Source organism: Panthera onca, chromosome C2 (genome assembly GCF_046562875.1).
Source record: "Panthera onca isolate mPanOnc1 chromosome C2, mPanOnc1 haplotype 2, whole genome shotgun sequence".
NCBI classification, from domain to species: domain Eukaryota; kingdom Metazoa; phylum Chordata; class Mammalia; order Carnivora; family Felidae; genus Panthera; species Panthera onca.
The window spans coordinates 17,778,908-17,794,913 of record NC_138347.1 but is presented as its reverse complement, the minus strand read 5'-3'; the positions used below and the strand labels follow the sequence as shown (position 1 = coordinate 17,794,913).

The 16,006-nt window shown below is 46.8% G+C and overlaps 1 protein-coding gene across 2 annotated transcripts in view; it reads right to left on the bottom strand.

Annotated features, from left to right (window-relative positions):
- The window catches only part of ADAMTS5 (ADAM metallopeptidase with thrombospondin type 1 motif 5), a 51,628-nt gene extending 35,648 nt beyond the window's left edge, over nucleotides 1–15,980 (bottom strand). The window contains exons 1-3 of one of the 2 annotated variants that reach the window (XM_060640337.3): nucleotides 14,888–15,980; nucleotides 12,704–14,559; nucleotides 842–974 (exon numbers count right to left, since the gene is read on the bottom strand). In XM_060640337.3, coding sequence (XP_060496320.1) covers nucleotides 842–974; nucleotides 12,704–13,807 — 1,237 coding nt within the window. In that variant the 5' untranslated portion in view covers nucleotides 13,808–14,559; nucleotides 14,888–15,980. Of the gene's footprint in view, nucleotides 1–841; nucleotides 975–12,703 lie in introns of both variants that reach the window. The other variant, XM_081796566.1, reaches the window with a different exon arrangement.
- Nucleotides 15,981–16,006: the final 26 nt, after the last annotated feature.

Below are 16,006 nucleotides of genomic sequence, written 5' to 3'. Positions count from 1 at the left end.
CTACCCAATTTGGACCCTAAAATAACTCCATGAAATCGGCACCATTATGCCTATACTTCAGATATGAAAACAAGCTTTGAGAATTTAAATAATAAGACCAATGTGACACAGCAGAAAGTACTTTAGGAAGAATTGAGCCCAGATGTGTCTGATTCTAATATCTAATTCTAAATACTAAAGTACTCCTATACCTAGGAACCTAGGTCACTGCCCGGGAAACACATTTCCTAACTGCTGGGATATTTTTCAACAATTAACTCCGTCCTAAATTCCCAATCTTAAGATTTAGATGTGTCTCTTATGACACACACATCGGGTGACATTTGAAGACAAACCCTGTGGACTGCTGGTCTCAGTTTGTCTTTGTTATTAAAGACGAGATAGGACTGTTTATTATAAGCAATTATTTACCTTTGACAGGAGCTATTATCGCTCACAGTGGAATAAACATGACAAATCTCTGTGCAAAACTGATTAGCCCTGGAGGAGTCAGGAGACTCTTGGGTAACTTTCAAGAGGCACCTCTCTGCATTTCATAGTCAACTGTGACAAATTCCATCTCAGAGTCATTGATGGGATATACGTCACAGGACAGTAGCTGTCGCCAATTTCTCTTACACGTTTAAATGACACTGTCCACAGGCAACATCTCCTGTGTGCCTGACTTTGCCTTCCTTCTCCCTAACCAGTTAACCCTAAAAGTGCAAATATAAACACATTTAATCCCCAGCAGTACATCTGAACCTGGAGAGATCTGGAATTAATTGCCAAGTATTTTGGTTCCCGTTGCAGCTGTTACAAGTGTTTGATTTGGCGAGGGAAGAGAAAAGGCGCTGCATACCAATTTCGTGAGCCACGGTGAAAGCCGCATGGAGGCCATCATCTTCAATCACAGCACAGCTGCGCTCCGGGGAACATATGGTCCCAACGTCTGCCATTCCCAGGGTGTCACATGAATGATGCCCACATAAATCCTGCCGGGGAGAAAGAAAGAAATCATTAAAATCAATTTACATCCAGAAGGAGCCACCTTGTCGAGTCACTTGCTCACTCCAAACAGCAAGAGGGGGATAGGTTTATGGGATCACCTGTTCAGCTCTGGAAATGGTCCAAAGACAGATGAGTGGCATGGACTCTTCTAAACATCTCCTGGCCCCAGAGGGGATGGGACTCAACTGCATTTAAAAAGAAGTCCTGGGATTGTAGCTTGTCCCTTACAATAGCAACCTCGGCTCTCACAAAGAGGTACAGCATATACACAGGCACTTAACGGCCAGGATCACTTTCACATACAGTCATGCTCACCAAAGCCCTAAAATTCTGACCGAAAGTCATGCTAAGCTTATCAGAAGCCCGGCCTAATAATTTATTTTGCATCACGGGCAAACTGCAACCACGTGTTTGTGGCAAAATACAAGTATATCCGTAACTCAAATAGGAAACTAAATTGTAATCCAAAAGCGTAATCCCTTGAAAGATTGGCTCTTCATTTCCAAATGCAGCTGTAATTTCATTGGTTACGTCTTCAAAAATGCGTACATTCTTACTCATAGCATCCGATGCAGCGTTTCTCAACCTGATCAATCTGCGGAAAATATGTGCAATATATTGTGTTTATAGAAGTGAGTGGGAGCATTTTTCTGGTGAGAAGTTGTATAGCTTTGAAAAGCTTCTCAAAGAAAAACATGGTCATATCCCATTAAAATGATCATTAAATATGATCGAGTTAGCTGAAAGAGACATCACGAGACCACTTTAAGTTATGAAGCATAAAGAGAAAATATAAGCCAGGATTTTGTACATGATCGATCTGTAATAAGCCTTCCCTTAAATGCTATTTGAGTATTAAGAGACATCAGAACTTCTTGTGTTTGACCACCGTCTTCAATGAAAATTAATGAACATTGTGTATTTCTACATCCCCAAATGCAAGATAGTATCCTAATGAGCCATAAATGAATTCCAGAAGAAAAAGGTTTTTTTTTTTTAATTTTTTTTTAACGTTTATTTATTTTTTTGAGACAGAGAGAGACAGAGCATGAACAGGGGAGGAGCAGAGAGAGAGGGAGACACAGAATCCGAAACAGGCTCCAGGCTCTGAGCTGTCAGCACAGAGCCCGATGGGGGGCTCGAACTCACGGACCGTGAGATCATGACCTGAGCCGAAGTCAGACGCTTAACCGACCAAGCCACCCAGGCGCCCCGAAAAAGGGTTTTTTTAAATACCATTATAAAAGATGACTATTTACCGGTTGAGATAATAAGTGTTGTTTCCATCATAGCTATTATCTTTGCATCCCCAACTACGACAATGTCTGGCTCATTTGCTTAATTGAGGTGAACTGGGACATAGAGTCAGATGCAACGTAGACCTTGCACACCTTCAATACACGGTATGCTAGAAAGCTCTCAGCAGGTTCCAGGAAGTCAGGACGTTCCAGGAAGCACGACGTTTTTACTACATAGCCAACGTTACCCACTCCATGTCAACATAGTCATCTAACTCTTCCCTATTTTGCTGCATACAAATCTAACCAAGGTAAAGAATATTTAAAATATATACCCTACGATCTTCTCTCTACATTTTCAGGTCCTTATTGTGTTCCATAGATTATGAGATCCCAGCTGTGATGCATTACATTGTAGCTTCAGACAGTGGAAATCTCGGCCAAGTAGCCTTGGTGAATCAAGTCCCCAAACCAGCAATAGCCTCCCCAAGTTTCCTGTGTATCCTCATATGTCATCCCGTGGGATCTCAAATTACAGCTGTTGAGAACAAATTAGTAGTTTTTAAAATTGAAACTGGAACACGCTTTTGCATAATAATCAGTCTTCGAGATAATAATATAGCACAATACATTTTCAATCCAGTTTTTCTCCAATCATCTCAGTCACGTTAAGACCAAAGACTCACTTGTCATTGCTAGACACGACAGGCTTTCCCTGCACACATTTTTTTTAAACCCAGAGTGACGTGTATCGTCACAATGTGGGGGTCGTTATCTTCAAATAACGAAATGCAGGAATTGTTGCCCCTTCTTACTCCGTATGTCGTTCAGCAGCTCAGACGAAGAGTCACATCAAGTGGAAATGGCCCTCCTGCTTTGAACAAAGTTTAAACTGGATTCTTAATATCTCTCTGTGTGCTTGGGTCAATTGCTCATTAGAGGCTATCAACTCTCCTTGTTATCCGTGAATTGCATTAAATGCGCTTGGCCCTTTGCCACAGAAATGTGTGCATGTGCCAAAATCATGAACAGAAGCAGTTGTTCTTTTTTTTTTTGTAAGCACAACTGATTACACCCCTTGATGACATGGCCATACTTTACATAATTTCGTAACTATAATTATGTAAACTGGCAACCTCTCCACTTCATTCACGCATTTCAAACCTTGGCAACCCAGATACAGTTTCATCCCCAAGATTTCGAACGAGAAGTCTGTATTTCGTTGTGATCCGATGTTCATGCCAACGTGTAAAAACTCAACTTGTGCATCAAATTACTGAGAATACAGCACATCACACCTATACCTATTTGTGGTAGAGATTTATGACATTTACAGGTGCACACTTTATTTGAAGTTAGTAGGATTTTTTTTAAATGTTATTTCAGATTAAGAGTAAGGAGACAAGGGGGCGATAGCATCTGTCTATCTATCTATCTATCTATCTATCTCTATTATCCATCCATTCATCCCTCCACCTATCTGTCTTCTGGATCTGGAGGCAGGGGATATTAAAAAAATGGTGACTCATATATACTATCCACATAAAAGGTAATTAAGTGAAAACTGTTAATAAGAGTTTCTGCTTGGTCAGTGTAGATCTGAAGGTTCGTTATAGTTTTGTTATGTTAAAGATGGCCCTTTTCATGCAGGATCCAGATCTTATCACCATGGTGTAGATAGCACTGCAAAGGAAGATTAGTAAAATGTAAAAGTTGGAAAAGCATGCAGAAACTTAACAGGTGGCTTGTGGTGTAGGCCAGGAGATATGACTGGGACATTGGATCTAACTCGAAAATAGAGCTTAGATGGTCAACAAGATCGATGAAGACTTGACAAGGAAGTCATTGACATGGTGACCACTCACCAGATGTGGCCATTTAGGGGATTATGAATGTGTCAGCATCTGTGATTCATCATGAAATTTAGGACTAGTAGCACCCCAGACCTATTCTTGGGGATGGAGTCGGGGGGAGGGAGCCAGAAAAGTATGCTACCTGGAGAAGCAGATGCCCAGAAGATAGTACAAATCCCACTTGACCCACTGGTCCCAATGACCCCTTAGCAAATCCCAGTGGTCAGTAATGAAGCAAGAAGACATGAGAATGTGCAAAGAGGAATGAATAGCGGGAGCCATGGGATTTCTTGCCTTGACTGGGAGACTGCCTCTCATGCAGCATAAATGCGCTGCAGGAAGGAGCCAAAAAGCAACACAAGGTAAGAAGAGCAGCCATCATGACACCTGCAGCAATGGCAGCCCCAATTAAGGGAGAGTTCGTCGTCCAATGGAATCCTGAGTTAAATACCAGCAACTTCTGTTTACATAAATATTACCATCTCATAAGGGCAAGCATGGAGCTCAAGAGAAGGGCACAGAAGAGGGATTAATAAGCCTCAGATGCCTGTCTGACTTCCCAATTCCTATGAAAAGGGATTAAGATAGAAGAATTCATCTTGCATGGTACATATTTTGGTCTTAAGTACTATTCAAACATATACACCATAATGCAGATTTATCTGTGCATCCAATTCTTGAGGTGTCATGTGCCTTTCTGGCCACCTGTACAGCAATCCCCAATAGTAGAGGTCTTGATTTAGATCTCAAGAGAAACTGGGTTCATCGGGTCTGTTAGTCCGACCATTATGGTGACCCATGGTATACTATCTCTGTCCATGCTTCTGGACACAACTAGGTGATACAAATATACCGAGACCATGGATCCAGATGCATTGATTCCTAAAACAATTACGACATGCCCACAATCTGCTGACGCTGTGCTCAGTGCTGACACTGTGATAAATAAATAAGATCTGATCTTGGCCTTAAGAAGCATCGCGATCTAGTGAGCAAAACAGATATGCCAAGAAGGAAGCAAATTGTGACATGCTATTACAACTGATTTTTGAGGCAATGTAGAATGAATCTGAATCAATCAAAGTGTCTCAAAGGAGGTGACTGATATTGAGGGATGAATAGAAGTCTGAAAGTCTTAGAGGAGGGGTATCCCAACCAGGAAAGATTGGTCAATACATCAGGGGATGGTAGAAGGCAGGCTGTTTGGGGGGAATGACAGGAAGCTTGTCATGACTGGAGAATGTAGGATTTGTCGGGTGAAAGGCAATCAGGGGAAGCTGGAAAGACGGTGTGGCCCAAGTTCCAAGATGGGACATTTCATCTGCTAAAGGTAAAGTAAGAAGGGAAAGACAGAAGCAGCAAGCTGGAGGTTAGGGGGAGGAAATGCTTGGGAGAGTCCTTTTGGAGAACAGGAATGGAAGCTGATTAGACACAGTCAATGCAAAGTAGATCACTATTTTTTTAAGGTTTTATTTATTTATTTTGAGAGAGAGAGAGAGAGAGAGGGAGCTCGCAAGCAGGGGAGGAGCAGAGAGAGAGAGAGGGAGGGAGAGAGAGAGAATCCCAGACTCTGAGCTGTCAGCACAGAGTCCCACACGACCCGGGGCTGACCTGAGCCCAAATCAAGAGTCAGTTTTAACCAACTGAGCCACCCAGGCACCCTTAACGCAGATCACTTTTTAATTCTACCACTATTAGTCAGAGTCATTACATAAGTTGTTTAAATGCTTTGAGACAAAGTTCCCTCATCATTAACATAAGGAATTTGGACCAGGTGATCCCTAAGTCTTTCCAGCTATACCTGTGTTGATATTAAATGGAAACACTCCAATTTATAGGTGGAGAAATTAAAGCTCAGGGCAATAAATGTCCAAAGTTGCAAGCCTGAGACGGGTGAAGCCAAAATTTGAACCCGCATCTAAACGCCCCAATTCCTAAACCACCTTCACCATGGTACTGGTAAGGCATCACACATATTTTTCTTGACAGTTCTGTTACCTTTTACATTTATAGCCTGTGCCCGGTCAAGCAAATTCTTTCCTACAACAAATAATGCAGCATGGTCTTTATCTCTATGGTGTGTTCAGTAAAACCCAGCAATTTAGAAGCATACTAAATGTATAAAAAGCACTGAGAAAGATGTTCCAGAAAAGAACAAAATGTAAGGGCTGGATAAGAAACCTGGACTTCATTTACTTGTACTTCTCTCTCTCTCTCTCTCTCTCTCTCCTACCACATCTGATTGGTCACGTAAGTCACTGATCCCGCCTACCAAATGTCTCCTCCTCTTCCTTCCATTATGGCTTCCTGCCTGTACCATCATCTGAGGCTTCTAAGTGGTCCCTTTGTCTCCTGTAACTGCCCTGCCTGTACGCGGCAGTCAGTTACCTTCCAGAGCCCAGATCTGATTAGCATGGCATTCAACCTGCAAGCCAGGCTTCCTGTCAGCCTCCACTGCACTGCCATGTCCCCTCTTGTCCACTATTTCCTGCATATCTTATCAACATTTTGGGGCCAAACCTTAGCCCAAGCACTCCTTCTGTTGGAAAAGGGCTAATTGACTCACAGCCCCCTCATTTTAAAATCTCTTGATTTGGTGCCTGCTTCTGTATTTCTAATGCCGTTCTTTTCATTTTGATTATCTCAAGTCTCCTTTTGAAGGTTACTGATGGAGCCTGCAACGGCTCCCCCTGGATGGAGTTCAACTACTCCCGCTGGAAGGCTCATCCCAGAACATACTCCTGGTCACGGCCGTTTTACATCCGTAGATTCCCAATGGATTTAATTAACAACTTAAAATCTGAAGTGTGGTGCTTTGGACTGACTTGTGTCTCCCCCAAAACCTCAGATTTGTATGCTGAAGCCTGAATCCCCAATGTGACTGTATTTGGAGGCAGGGCCAAAAAGAAGGTAATTAAGGTTAAATAAGATCATAAGGGTGGAGCCCTAATCCAACAGGATTAGTGTCCTTCAAACAAAAGACATTGAAATCTCCTCTCTCTCCTCTCCCCTCCAACCATCAATGCCGGACCCTGGAAGAAAGGCCATGTGAGCATACAGCGAAAACGTGGCAGGAAGAGAGCTCTCACCAAAAACTGAATAGGTTGGAACCTGGATCCTGGACTTCCCAGGCTCCAGAACTGTGAGAAAATGTTTCTGTTGTTTAAGCCCCCCGATCTATGGTACATATTTTTTTATGGCAGCCTGAACAGACTAGATACACATGACACACAATTTCTTCTATAATCTAGTTGTCATCGTCTTCTCTAGACTAGACTCTATCAACCTCTGCCTTCATATTGTGTGCTGTATCACTTATAACCCCCTTTGTCCCTGGGCCATTGCACATGACAGCGGGCAAGTTTGCAACGCCTACTTCTTCCTTATGGTCTGGTTAACTCTGAGACTTCTTCCAAATTGAACTCAGCTGGGTTAGGCAACCTTCTAACGCATTTCCATGATATCTCATGGGCACATGTGTCATAAAAATCACCATGCTATATAGCAATTATCCATTTCCTTGTCTGTTTCCTGGGACAGATTCTTAGGAAAGGGGCCACGTTTTAAATTTCTGAATCCCTCTCTGTTTATTAGGAACATACTGACGGTCTGACTAAATTAGTCATACTATTTCATTTAGAGAGCATTAGACAGGACTAAGTTCTCTCTCTGCCACTTGTCAGTTATTACTCTTAGAAGACTATTTCTTTTCATTAATGTCTTCATCTGTCCAATTATGGTGATATTTTGGTTGTATAACACAATGATAGCATGGTATCACATACACAATGACATTATGTTAAGATCTATGGGCAGAATTGGTTATTCCTCCCTTCTCTTTTCACATACTTTGTTTATAACTTGGTCACAACATTTGCCCAAGTTTTCCTTAATCAGAGTGATATATGTGTGCACCTGCTGCTTTTCCCTTGGTGATAAGCCCAGTTGGGCAGGGAACAGGTATATTCCACATATGCTGCATTCAGCTGCATCAATGAGTGCCTCACACATAGAAGGTATTCATATCCATGCACCAAAAGTGAGAGACAGAGAGAGAGAGAGAGACAGAGAGACAGAAAGACAGTAATTACATAAGTCCTGTGTGTTTTGGTATCTTGTCTGTAACGAACCTTAGATTTTTTAGGATATTCTTCACTATATTTATTGGTTTATTTAGCAATTGAGATATAATTGACTTATATTAGTTTTAGGTGTACAACATGAGGATCTGATATATGTATATGTTGTGAAATGATCACCACAATAAGTCTGGTTAATATCCATCACTATGCATAGTTACAATTTTTTTTTTCTTGTGATGAGAACCTTTAGGTCTATTCTCTTAGCAATTTGCAACTCATGTTTGTTTTTTTTCTTTTTAATGTTTAAGGGGCAGAGAGAGAGGGAGACAGAATCTGAAGCAGGCTCCAGGCTCCCAGCTGTTAGCACAGAGCCCAATGCAGGGCTCCAACTCACTAACTGTGAGATCATGAGCTGAGCCAAAGTCCGATGCTTAACCAACTGAGCCACCCGGGCATCCAACACGTTTTTTTAAATGTCTATTTATTTATTTTTGAAAGGGGCATAGAGGGGGTGGGGGAGACAGAGAATCACAAGCAGGCTCCATGCTGTTGATGCGGGGCTCGAACTCACGAACTCTGAGCTCATGACCTGAGCTGAAATCAAGAGTCTAAGAGCTAACTGATTGAGCCATCCAGGCACCCCTACATTTGTTTTTAACATGTCAACTACAGCTGCTTAATCTGCTCCCAGTCTTCCCATTTCTGAGTTATTTAGATGTTTATTGATCAGGATTGATCTATACAGGCTAGGAACCCTGGCTAAGAGTTCACTTTTGACTTTAAATGGGATTTGAACTCAGATGTGCAAGTGAATTAGTCAATCTAGTCAGCAAGCAAGCTGACTTCTTCCTCCTAGCTTCAGGTCACCCTTTAGGGCTCCCTATTGTCACAAGCTAACAAGGGGCTGGCTGCTGGAGGAGAAATGCTCTCTCATTTCTCAGCACTGCAGAGCAGAACATAAGGAGAGGTGTTAGTTGAGAGACAATTGCCTATTAACTGGCAGAGTGATAACTAATGAAGGCGAGTGCACCTTGTATATTGCACAGTCTGTAGCTGGTTCATTTTCAGTCGAATGCTTTCGATCTGTGTTAAGTTTGGGATGAGGGGGGTCTTAAACAATCTCCAATTTAATCATCCTGCAGGTAGGACATTTGTTCCTAAGGAAGAGTGTGTGGTCTCCTAAATGGGTTTAAGAGACAGTCTTTAAAGGACCTAGTTTAAAACAAAAGAGGAAACCAGGGACAAGGAAAGGATTCTGGAAAGCAAAACGAAATCCTGGGGAGATCAGATGTCTACTGTTTGATGGCAGAAGGGGTGCGAATTCCAGCATGAGCGCTATTCCAGGATGAAATGGTTCCTCTGCCAGAAAATTGACTGGTGCTAAGTTTCTCTAATTAGAGTGCCAGGTAAATGAATTACTAGCACCATTCTGCTGACTCCCAGACACAACGTTCAAGGTGGCCCGGGCCAGTAAACAGGGGTGGAAAACATATCCTCACACATTCACTTGGTGCCTGAAAAACAAGCAATTTAAGAGAAGACATCTGGACACAAAATTTGAACGGTTCTCAGAGCCCATCAAAACATGGATTTGATGGCTTGGCGTCTGGTTGCTAAGCAACGTACTTCTTACATTCAAAACAGAGTTGTAAAAGTAGGTTCCAGGTGCCAACTTCGGGTATTTCTCATTGAAAAAAAAAAAAAAAAAGCCATGAACGTTTCTCTTAGGTCTTAGGGTACCTGATTTCCACGGTGGAAGGGCTCAGATGATTTCTGCTCTCGTCCCCTTATTTCTCACCTTCTGAAGCATTAGGTGGAGTTTAACTTTACATTTCAAGGTACTCTTACTGGATGCTGCATAAGGGTCTTGTCATATTTTTCTCAGCCCCCCAGTGAACAGCATTCTTTGAAATTAAGTCTATATAGTCACAATACACATGCTTTTTAAGTATTTGGTTCTTCTCAAGTTAGATGTATATACCAGAGGGCCAACCACAACCTAAGTGAGATTTGCTTTACCAAAAGTATGCTTCTGCTTGGCAGGGAGGCGACGGAGGGCCCATGTAAAATATTTTCCATGTGCAGACTCCTTTGGAAAATGTTATGTTATTACAATACTCATTAACATTAAGATAGACCATTAATCTCTTGCTCCCTTGCCTTTATCTACTTAAAACGTACCGATAGGTTTCAGAGCTTGGAAAATAGGAATTGTTAACTCCCCAAATAAAACACAAATCCAGAAAAGCAATAGGCAGATCATTTAGAACCACTAACGGATTTCCCTTTTTTTTTTTTTTTTTTTTTCTGGGAAGCAATTAGGAAAATTATGGGGCAGGAGGAGGTAGGGAGTAATGGGGTCTTCTATTAATTTTTGTTTGTTTTAAAAATTATGGAACGTGCATTTGTATTCCAAAATGAAAGTGAACTATTAAAATGACCTACTCATTTGGAGTAGTGTGCCTACAAAAGTATTTTTTCCTCTGTCTCTAGAGAACTTCCTTCCATAAACTCTCTGAAGCCTTCTTCTTGGCAGCTTCTTGTGATGCAGCAGAGCAAGAAATCCAGACGTGGAAAATTGCTTACAAGAAAAAAAAAAAAAAAAAGTCTTGGAAACCAAATAAAAAAGGACTAGTTTTACAGGAGAAGTTCACTCCATACAGGAGGCTACAAAACGAATGTTCTTCCATTTCAAAGATTAATGTAGCGCAGAGAAATTACAGGATGGTTTTTAGATCACTTAATGAGAAGGAAGATTTTCCATCGTGCGTAGCCTCATGTCCTGCCAGGTTCTTCCTAAACTGTTGCCCTCTGGCATCTTTGTTTACATGTGGTTTGCATTTATGTCCCCCCCATGGACCACAAGTGTTTCTCCATTCCAAATTTATCGACACTTTTCCTTCATACCAGGGGTGCCTTGGTAAAAACAGAGAATTAGGTGGTGGAGCCCTATGATTCTAAAGCCTCCAAGCCATCATGGCATCTTCTATCCTAGCTCTGGGCACTCCATTTCATACCATGCGTTTGCATGATGTTTCAAACTTTCAAATCCTTCAGCTACCCTGGGTGGATCCCAAATACTTAAAGAATGAGCTTTGAAAGGCAATTCTTACCAGGCAGCCGAGAGGCATGGCTTAAAACTGCCAATCAGAGCACAGTCATGAAGCAGGCTCAGAGCTCTGAGGAAGCCAGGCTCAAAACCAGCCCAGGCTCCGTGTCTGAATGTCACATTTAGGTGGGGACTGAATGATTGAGCAAATAGATACTGTGTTCTTCCCAGAACCTCCGGGCCTATAGAGATCAGTTTCTTTCCTTCCCTTTAACCATCTTCCTTAAAAGAGGGAAATCCTGGGAAAGCATTCCTTCCTCGTGTCTTGACTCTTTGCCCAGGTCTTTCCACACTGGGGCTTCAGAAACACGTTCATCCAAAACCCAAACATGCAAGCTGGATGTGACCCTTCGCTGACAGCTCCGGAGAGACAGGCAGTGCCTGACTGGAGGACTAGGCAAAGGAGGCACTAAGGATCCTGACAAGACTGGGTTATCCTCCTTGCCCTCCCGAATCCCTTCCTTACCAGAAACAAAAATTCACCAAGGTGGACACGTTAAGAACTTCGTTAAAAAGCCAAACTAGAAAAAGAGTCTTTCCCTTGAAAAGTCTTTCCTCGGCTTATGCCACAGGAGTGGTTCCAGTAAGGAAGTATGGACACTGACAATGAGAGGTCACGGATAAAGTGGCTACAAGGGATGAACCAACAAGCCCCTCCCATGAGGTTGCACCAAGTCGTATATTTAGGCTCACTGAGAGGTGGAAGATCCCCCTTCCCCCACCCCCACAAAAGCAGAAGAGGGAGGAGGAGGAGAAAGAGGAGGAAGATGAAAAGGAGGAGGAGGAGGAGGAAGAAATGAAAGGAAGAAAGAAAGAAAAAGAAAAAGAAAAAGAAAGAAAGAAAGAAAGAAAGAAAGACCACCCATTCCAAAGATAAATTTGCTTTTGAGGTGCCTGGGTGCCTCAATCAGTTAAGCATCCCAGTTCAGTGCAGGTCATGATCTCCTGGTCCATGAGTTCAAATCCTGCATCGGGCTCTGTGCTGACAGCTCAGAGCCTGCTTCAGATTCTAGGTCTCCCACTCTCTCTGCCTCTGCCCTCCTCACGCTCTCTCTCTCTCAAAAACAAACATTAAAAAAAAAAAAGACAGATTTGCTTTTCTCCTTCTCCCACTTAGCTCTGTACATTTTCTCAACCATTCTAGTCCATTCTTATCCTATTTATGCCTCTAGGACACCGTATCTCAGACTAGAGACACCCAGCCTGATCGATCGTCTACGCAGGTCTAGCCATTCAAGGCAGGGAATGCTTCTGGGGACACCCAGACCACGCGAGCAGGGCTGCAGGCTAGCTGGGTTATCCTGCAAGGAGCACTCCGGCAAATCCGCAGCGGCAGGCGGCGTGTGGGAGAAGCCAGGCGGTCAGCAAGGCTGAACCTCTGACCCACCTCCTTCCACGGGCGCTCGGCCCACCCACGCAGGTTGGACTCACCTCCCGCGTGAACAGAATGGCCGCGTCGTGATGCTCCTCGTGGTCATCCTCCAGCTGGTTGTGCTGATGCTGCCACTTGCAAAAGTTCTTGAGCGTGGTGGCCGCGTTCTTGCTCACCTCCAGGCTCTTGTCCTTGTCACCCAGCACCACCACCTTCACCACGGCCAGGCGGATGTGGTTCTCGATGCTGGCGTGGCTGTACAGCCTGTTGGCGATGGAGGCCAGGGTCAGCAGGTAGTGCTGCAGGCCCCGGCCGTACATCCGCGCCATGGACGCGTCAGCCACCAGGAGAAGCTCCACCTGGCGGGCCCGGGAGATGGAGCGGCGCCGCCGCCGCCACCACGTCTGGGGTCCCTGGGTCCCCTCGGAGGAGGGAACCGTCTGGTCCGGGAACTGCGGGGCCAGCTCCCAGCGTGGGTCTGGGCTGCCGTGCGCCGGGGGGCGCTCGCGAGGCCCTGGCGGGGACGCGGGAGTCTCGCAGCTAGCGCGCGGCGGCACGGCCTCAAAGCTGAAGCCCTCGCGGGTGTAGACGTGCAGGATCCGCGAGGACCCATCTCCGTACACTCGCCCGGCCTCGGCCTCGGCCCGGGGCCCGCGCAGCAGCGGCTTCAGGGTGTAGCGCGCGTGCTTCACCGCGAAGAAGCCGTCGAGCCCGCCGCAGAGGTCAAAGACAGCCAGGGAGCGGGGGCTGCCGTCCACGGTGCCGCGGTGGAAGCAGTGGTCCCGGTGGCGCCGGCTGGCACCCGGACCGCTTCCCGCGGGCGCAAAGCCAGCGGCGCCCACCGAGCCATCGCGCTCCAGGTCCAGGAGGAACCTCCGGCCGCCCGCGTAGACGAGGTAGCCCACCTTGCCGCCGCCGGCGTAGATCTGGTCGATGTTGTGCACCAGCCCGCCGCTCCTGCGCTGCGGCGCCAGGGGGTGCGTGTGGCCCGGAGGCTCGGCCCGCTCCTGCGCCTCCTCCCCCTGCCGCCCGCGGGGCTGGGCGGCCGCTGCGGCAGCCCGAGGCTGCCCGGCTGTATCCTGGGCAGGTGCCGCGGCGGGGCCGGCCGCGACCGGGGGCAGGCGGAGCGCGCACAGCAGCAGGGACGCCCACCCGAGCAGCATAGTGCGCCGCCCGCGGGGAGGGGCCGCGCGACGGGGACTTGATGGGTATCTGTTATTCGGTGTGGAAGTGACCGGGGCGGGAGGTGGGGGGCTCAACACACACTTGCTTGCAAGGCTGAGTCAAGTGTCGGAGGGAGGAGGGCCTGGCGGCAGCGCCAGCCGGTCCCGGCCTCGGTGCCAGCGTGCGAACTTTTCTTTGTTGCTTTGGAAAATGTTTGGATGCGTGCTCCGGAAAAAAAAGGGGGGGGGAATAAAAAGGAAAAAAAAAAGGGGGGGGGACGCCGGGTTGTGGAGGTTCCGCAAATACAAGGAAAGGGGGTGGGGGGGGGAATAACCCAAATCCAACCCCCAATGCAGCCACTAACGGTGCACGACAAAAAGTACGGATGGTGTCGCGCACCAGGCTGGCAACTGGTGCGCGCGGCCTCCCGCCCCCTCGCTGCTCTGGACCCGCCGGCAGCGGGGGTTCCAAGCTCCGGAGCCCAGTCCTTTTCTTATTCTGTGGGTGTCCTTGACTCTACTAGAACCAGGAGGAAAGGAAGAAAGAGAGGGAGAAAAGCCATAAAAATTGAAACAAAAAATGCCAGGCGCGGCCTGCGGGCAGCCAGCGAAGCGGCGCGTCCGTGTCCCTTCGGATGCAGTGTCGTCCTGCCCGCCGTCATCCCCAGTCGGCCGCTGCGAGCGCGGAGAGCAGCGCGAGCGCTGTGAAGATGCGAGGAGGTGGAACAATGAATTTATAGCGGCATGCCATCCTGCAATGGCAATTTCAACAATTCGTCACTGCAAGCTGCCTCTTAAAGGGAGAGCTTCCCCCACCCCTCCCACCCTTCCCGGTCCGCGCCTAATCAGATGGGGGAGGGCGGGCGAGGGGGGGGGGGTTGGGGGGTGATCGAGGAAAGGAAGACCGAGAGGGACCCGGCGAGGTGGAAGGAGGAACGAGGGAGGGAGCAAGGGCGAGAGGGGGGAAAAAAAAGTATTGGGGTAAGAAAAACAGATTTCCTTGGCCTCATTTAAAGCCACAGTGGCTCCGGGTTTGTCTGATATTTCACAACCAATCGGGGTTGGCTAACCCCGGCTTACCTCATCTCCTGAAAGGGGTGTTTTGAAAGTTACTGAGACAGTGCAAGTCTCTCCCTGCCTCCTTCTCTCCTGCTCCTTCTCCCTGGGTAGGAAGTTCCTGCCGCAAGTTTTTTTTCCTCGGTGCGCGCCCGTGCGCTCCCGCCTCGAAGACCTTGCCGCTCCGTCCGCCCGCCCGGGGCTTTCGGCTGCCCGTGCGGCCCCGCGCCCCGCGCCCTCCTCGCCGGCCCTCCGCCTCCCCCGTTCCCGGGGTGCCTCCCCTCCCCAGGTCCCCGGCCTCTTCGCTGCGGGACGCTCGTCGGGTTCGGGCGCCGGGTGACTAAGTTCTCCCAGCCACCGGCAAAGGGGCCGGGCGGCCGGAGAGCCGCAGGCGCTTCCTGGCGCGTCGCTGCGCCCCGAGTCCTGCGGTGTCCGCGGCAGGGTCGCTCGCCGTCTGGGAACTCCGCTCCTTTGTGTGCGAGCCCGGGGCTCACCCCCCACCCCCCCCGCCTTTCTCCGCGCGCGGATCCTCGGCGCCCGCAATCTGTCACTTCATCCCGGGCGACTGGAACTTCCTTCGCTCTGCTCTAAGAAGGCAGGGCGAGAAAGAGTTAACTGTGGTAGAGAATTGAGCTTTTTTTTTTTTTTTTTTTTTTAAATAAGCTTAAAAAAAAAATATGTGCCCATACTTTCTCTTCTTCCTCCTGCTTAAATGAAAATCAGATACCCGTTATTTGTATTTATGTGTCCTAAAACAACCGCTCATCGCTCCAGGCCCTGACCTACTATCCTTCTCAGAAATTCCTGTTAGGAGAAGAAAAAAAAAAGAAGACTGGAGAAGAGGGGAGAGGGGGGTGCAGGTCGGTGCTTATTGGTAGGTGAGTGGCATAGTCATTGTGACTAGGTTTCTCCTAGTTTCTTTGTTTCCTGTCATTATGGACCCTAATAGAAACGGAAAGAACATCCCAGGGCGTTCTGACCACTATCTGGTAATGGGTAGAAGATCTCCTAGAACAGGAGCACCTCCCACTTCCCTTCATTCTTCAGGCTAATTAATGAATCCGTGGGTAAAATGAATTCTGTATAATTAGCACTTTTCTGCCTTTCTTAGCTTTCACTTACAGAGATGCGCAGGATAGTGGG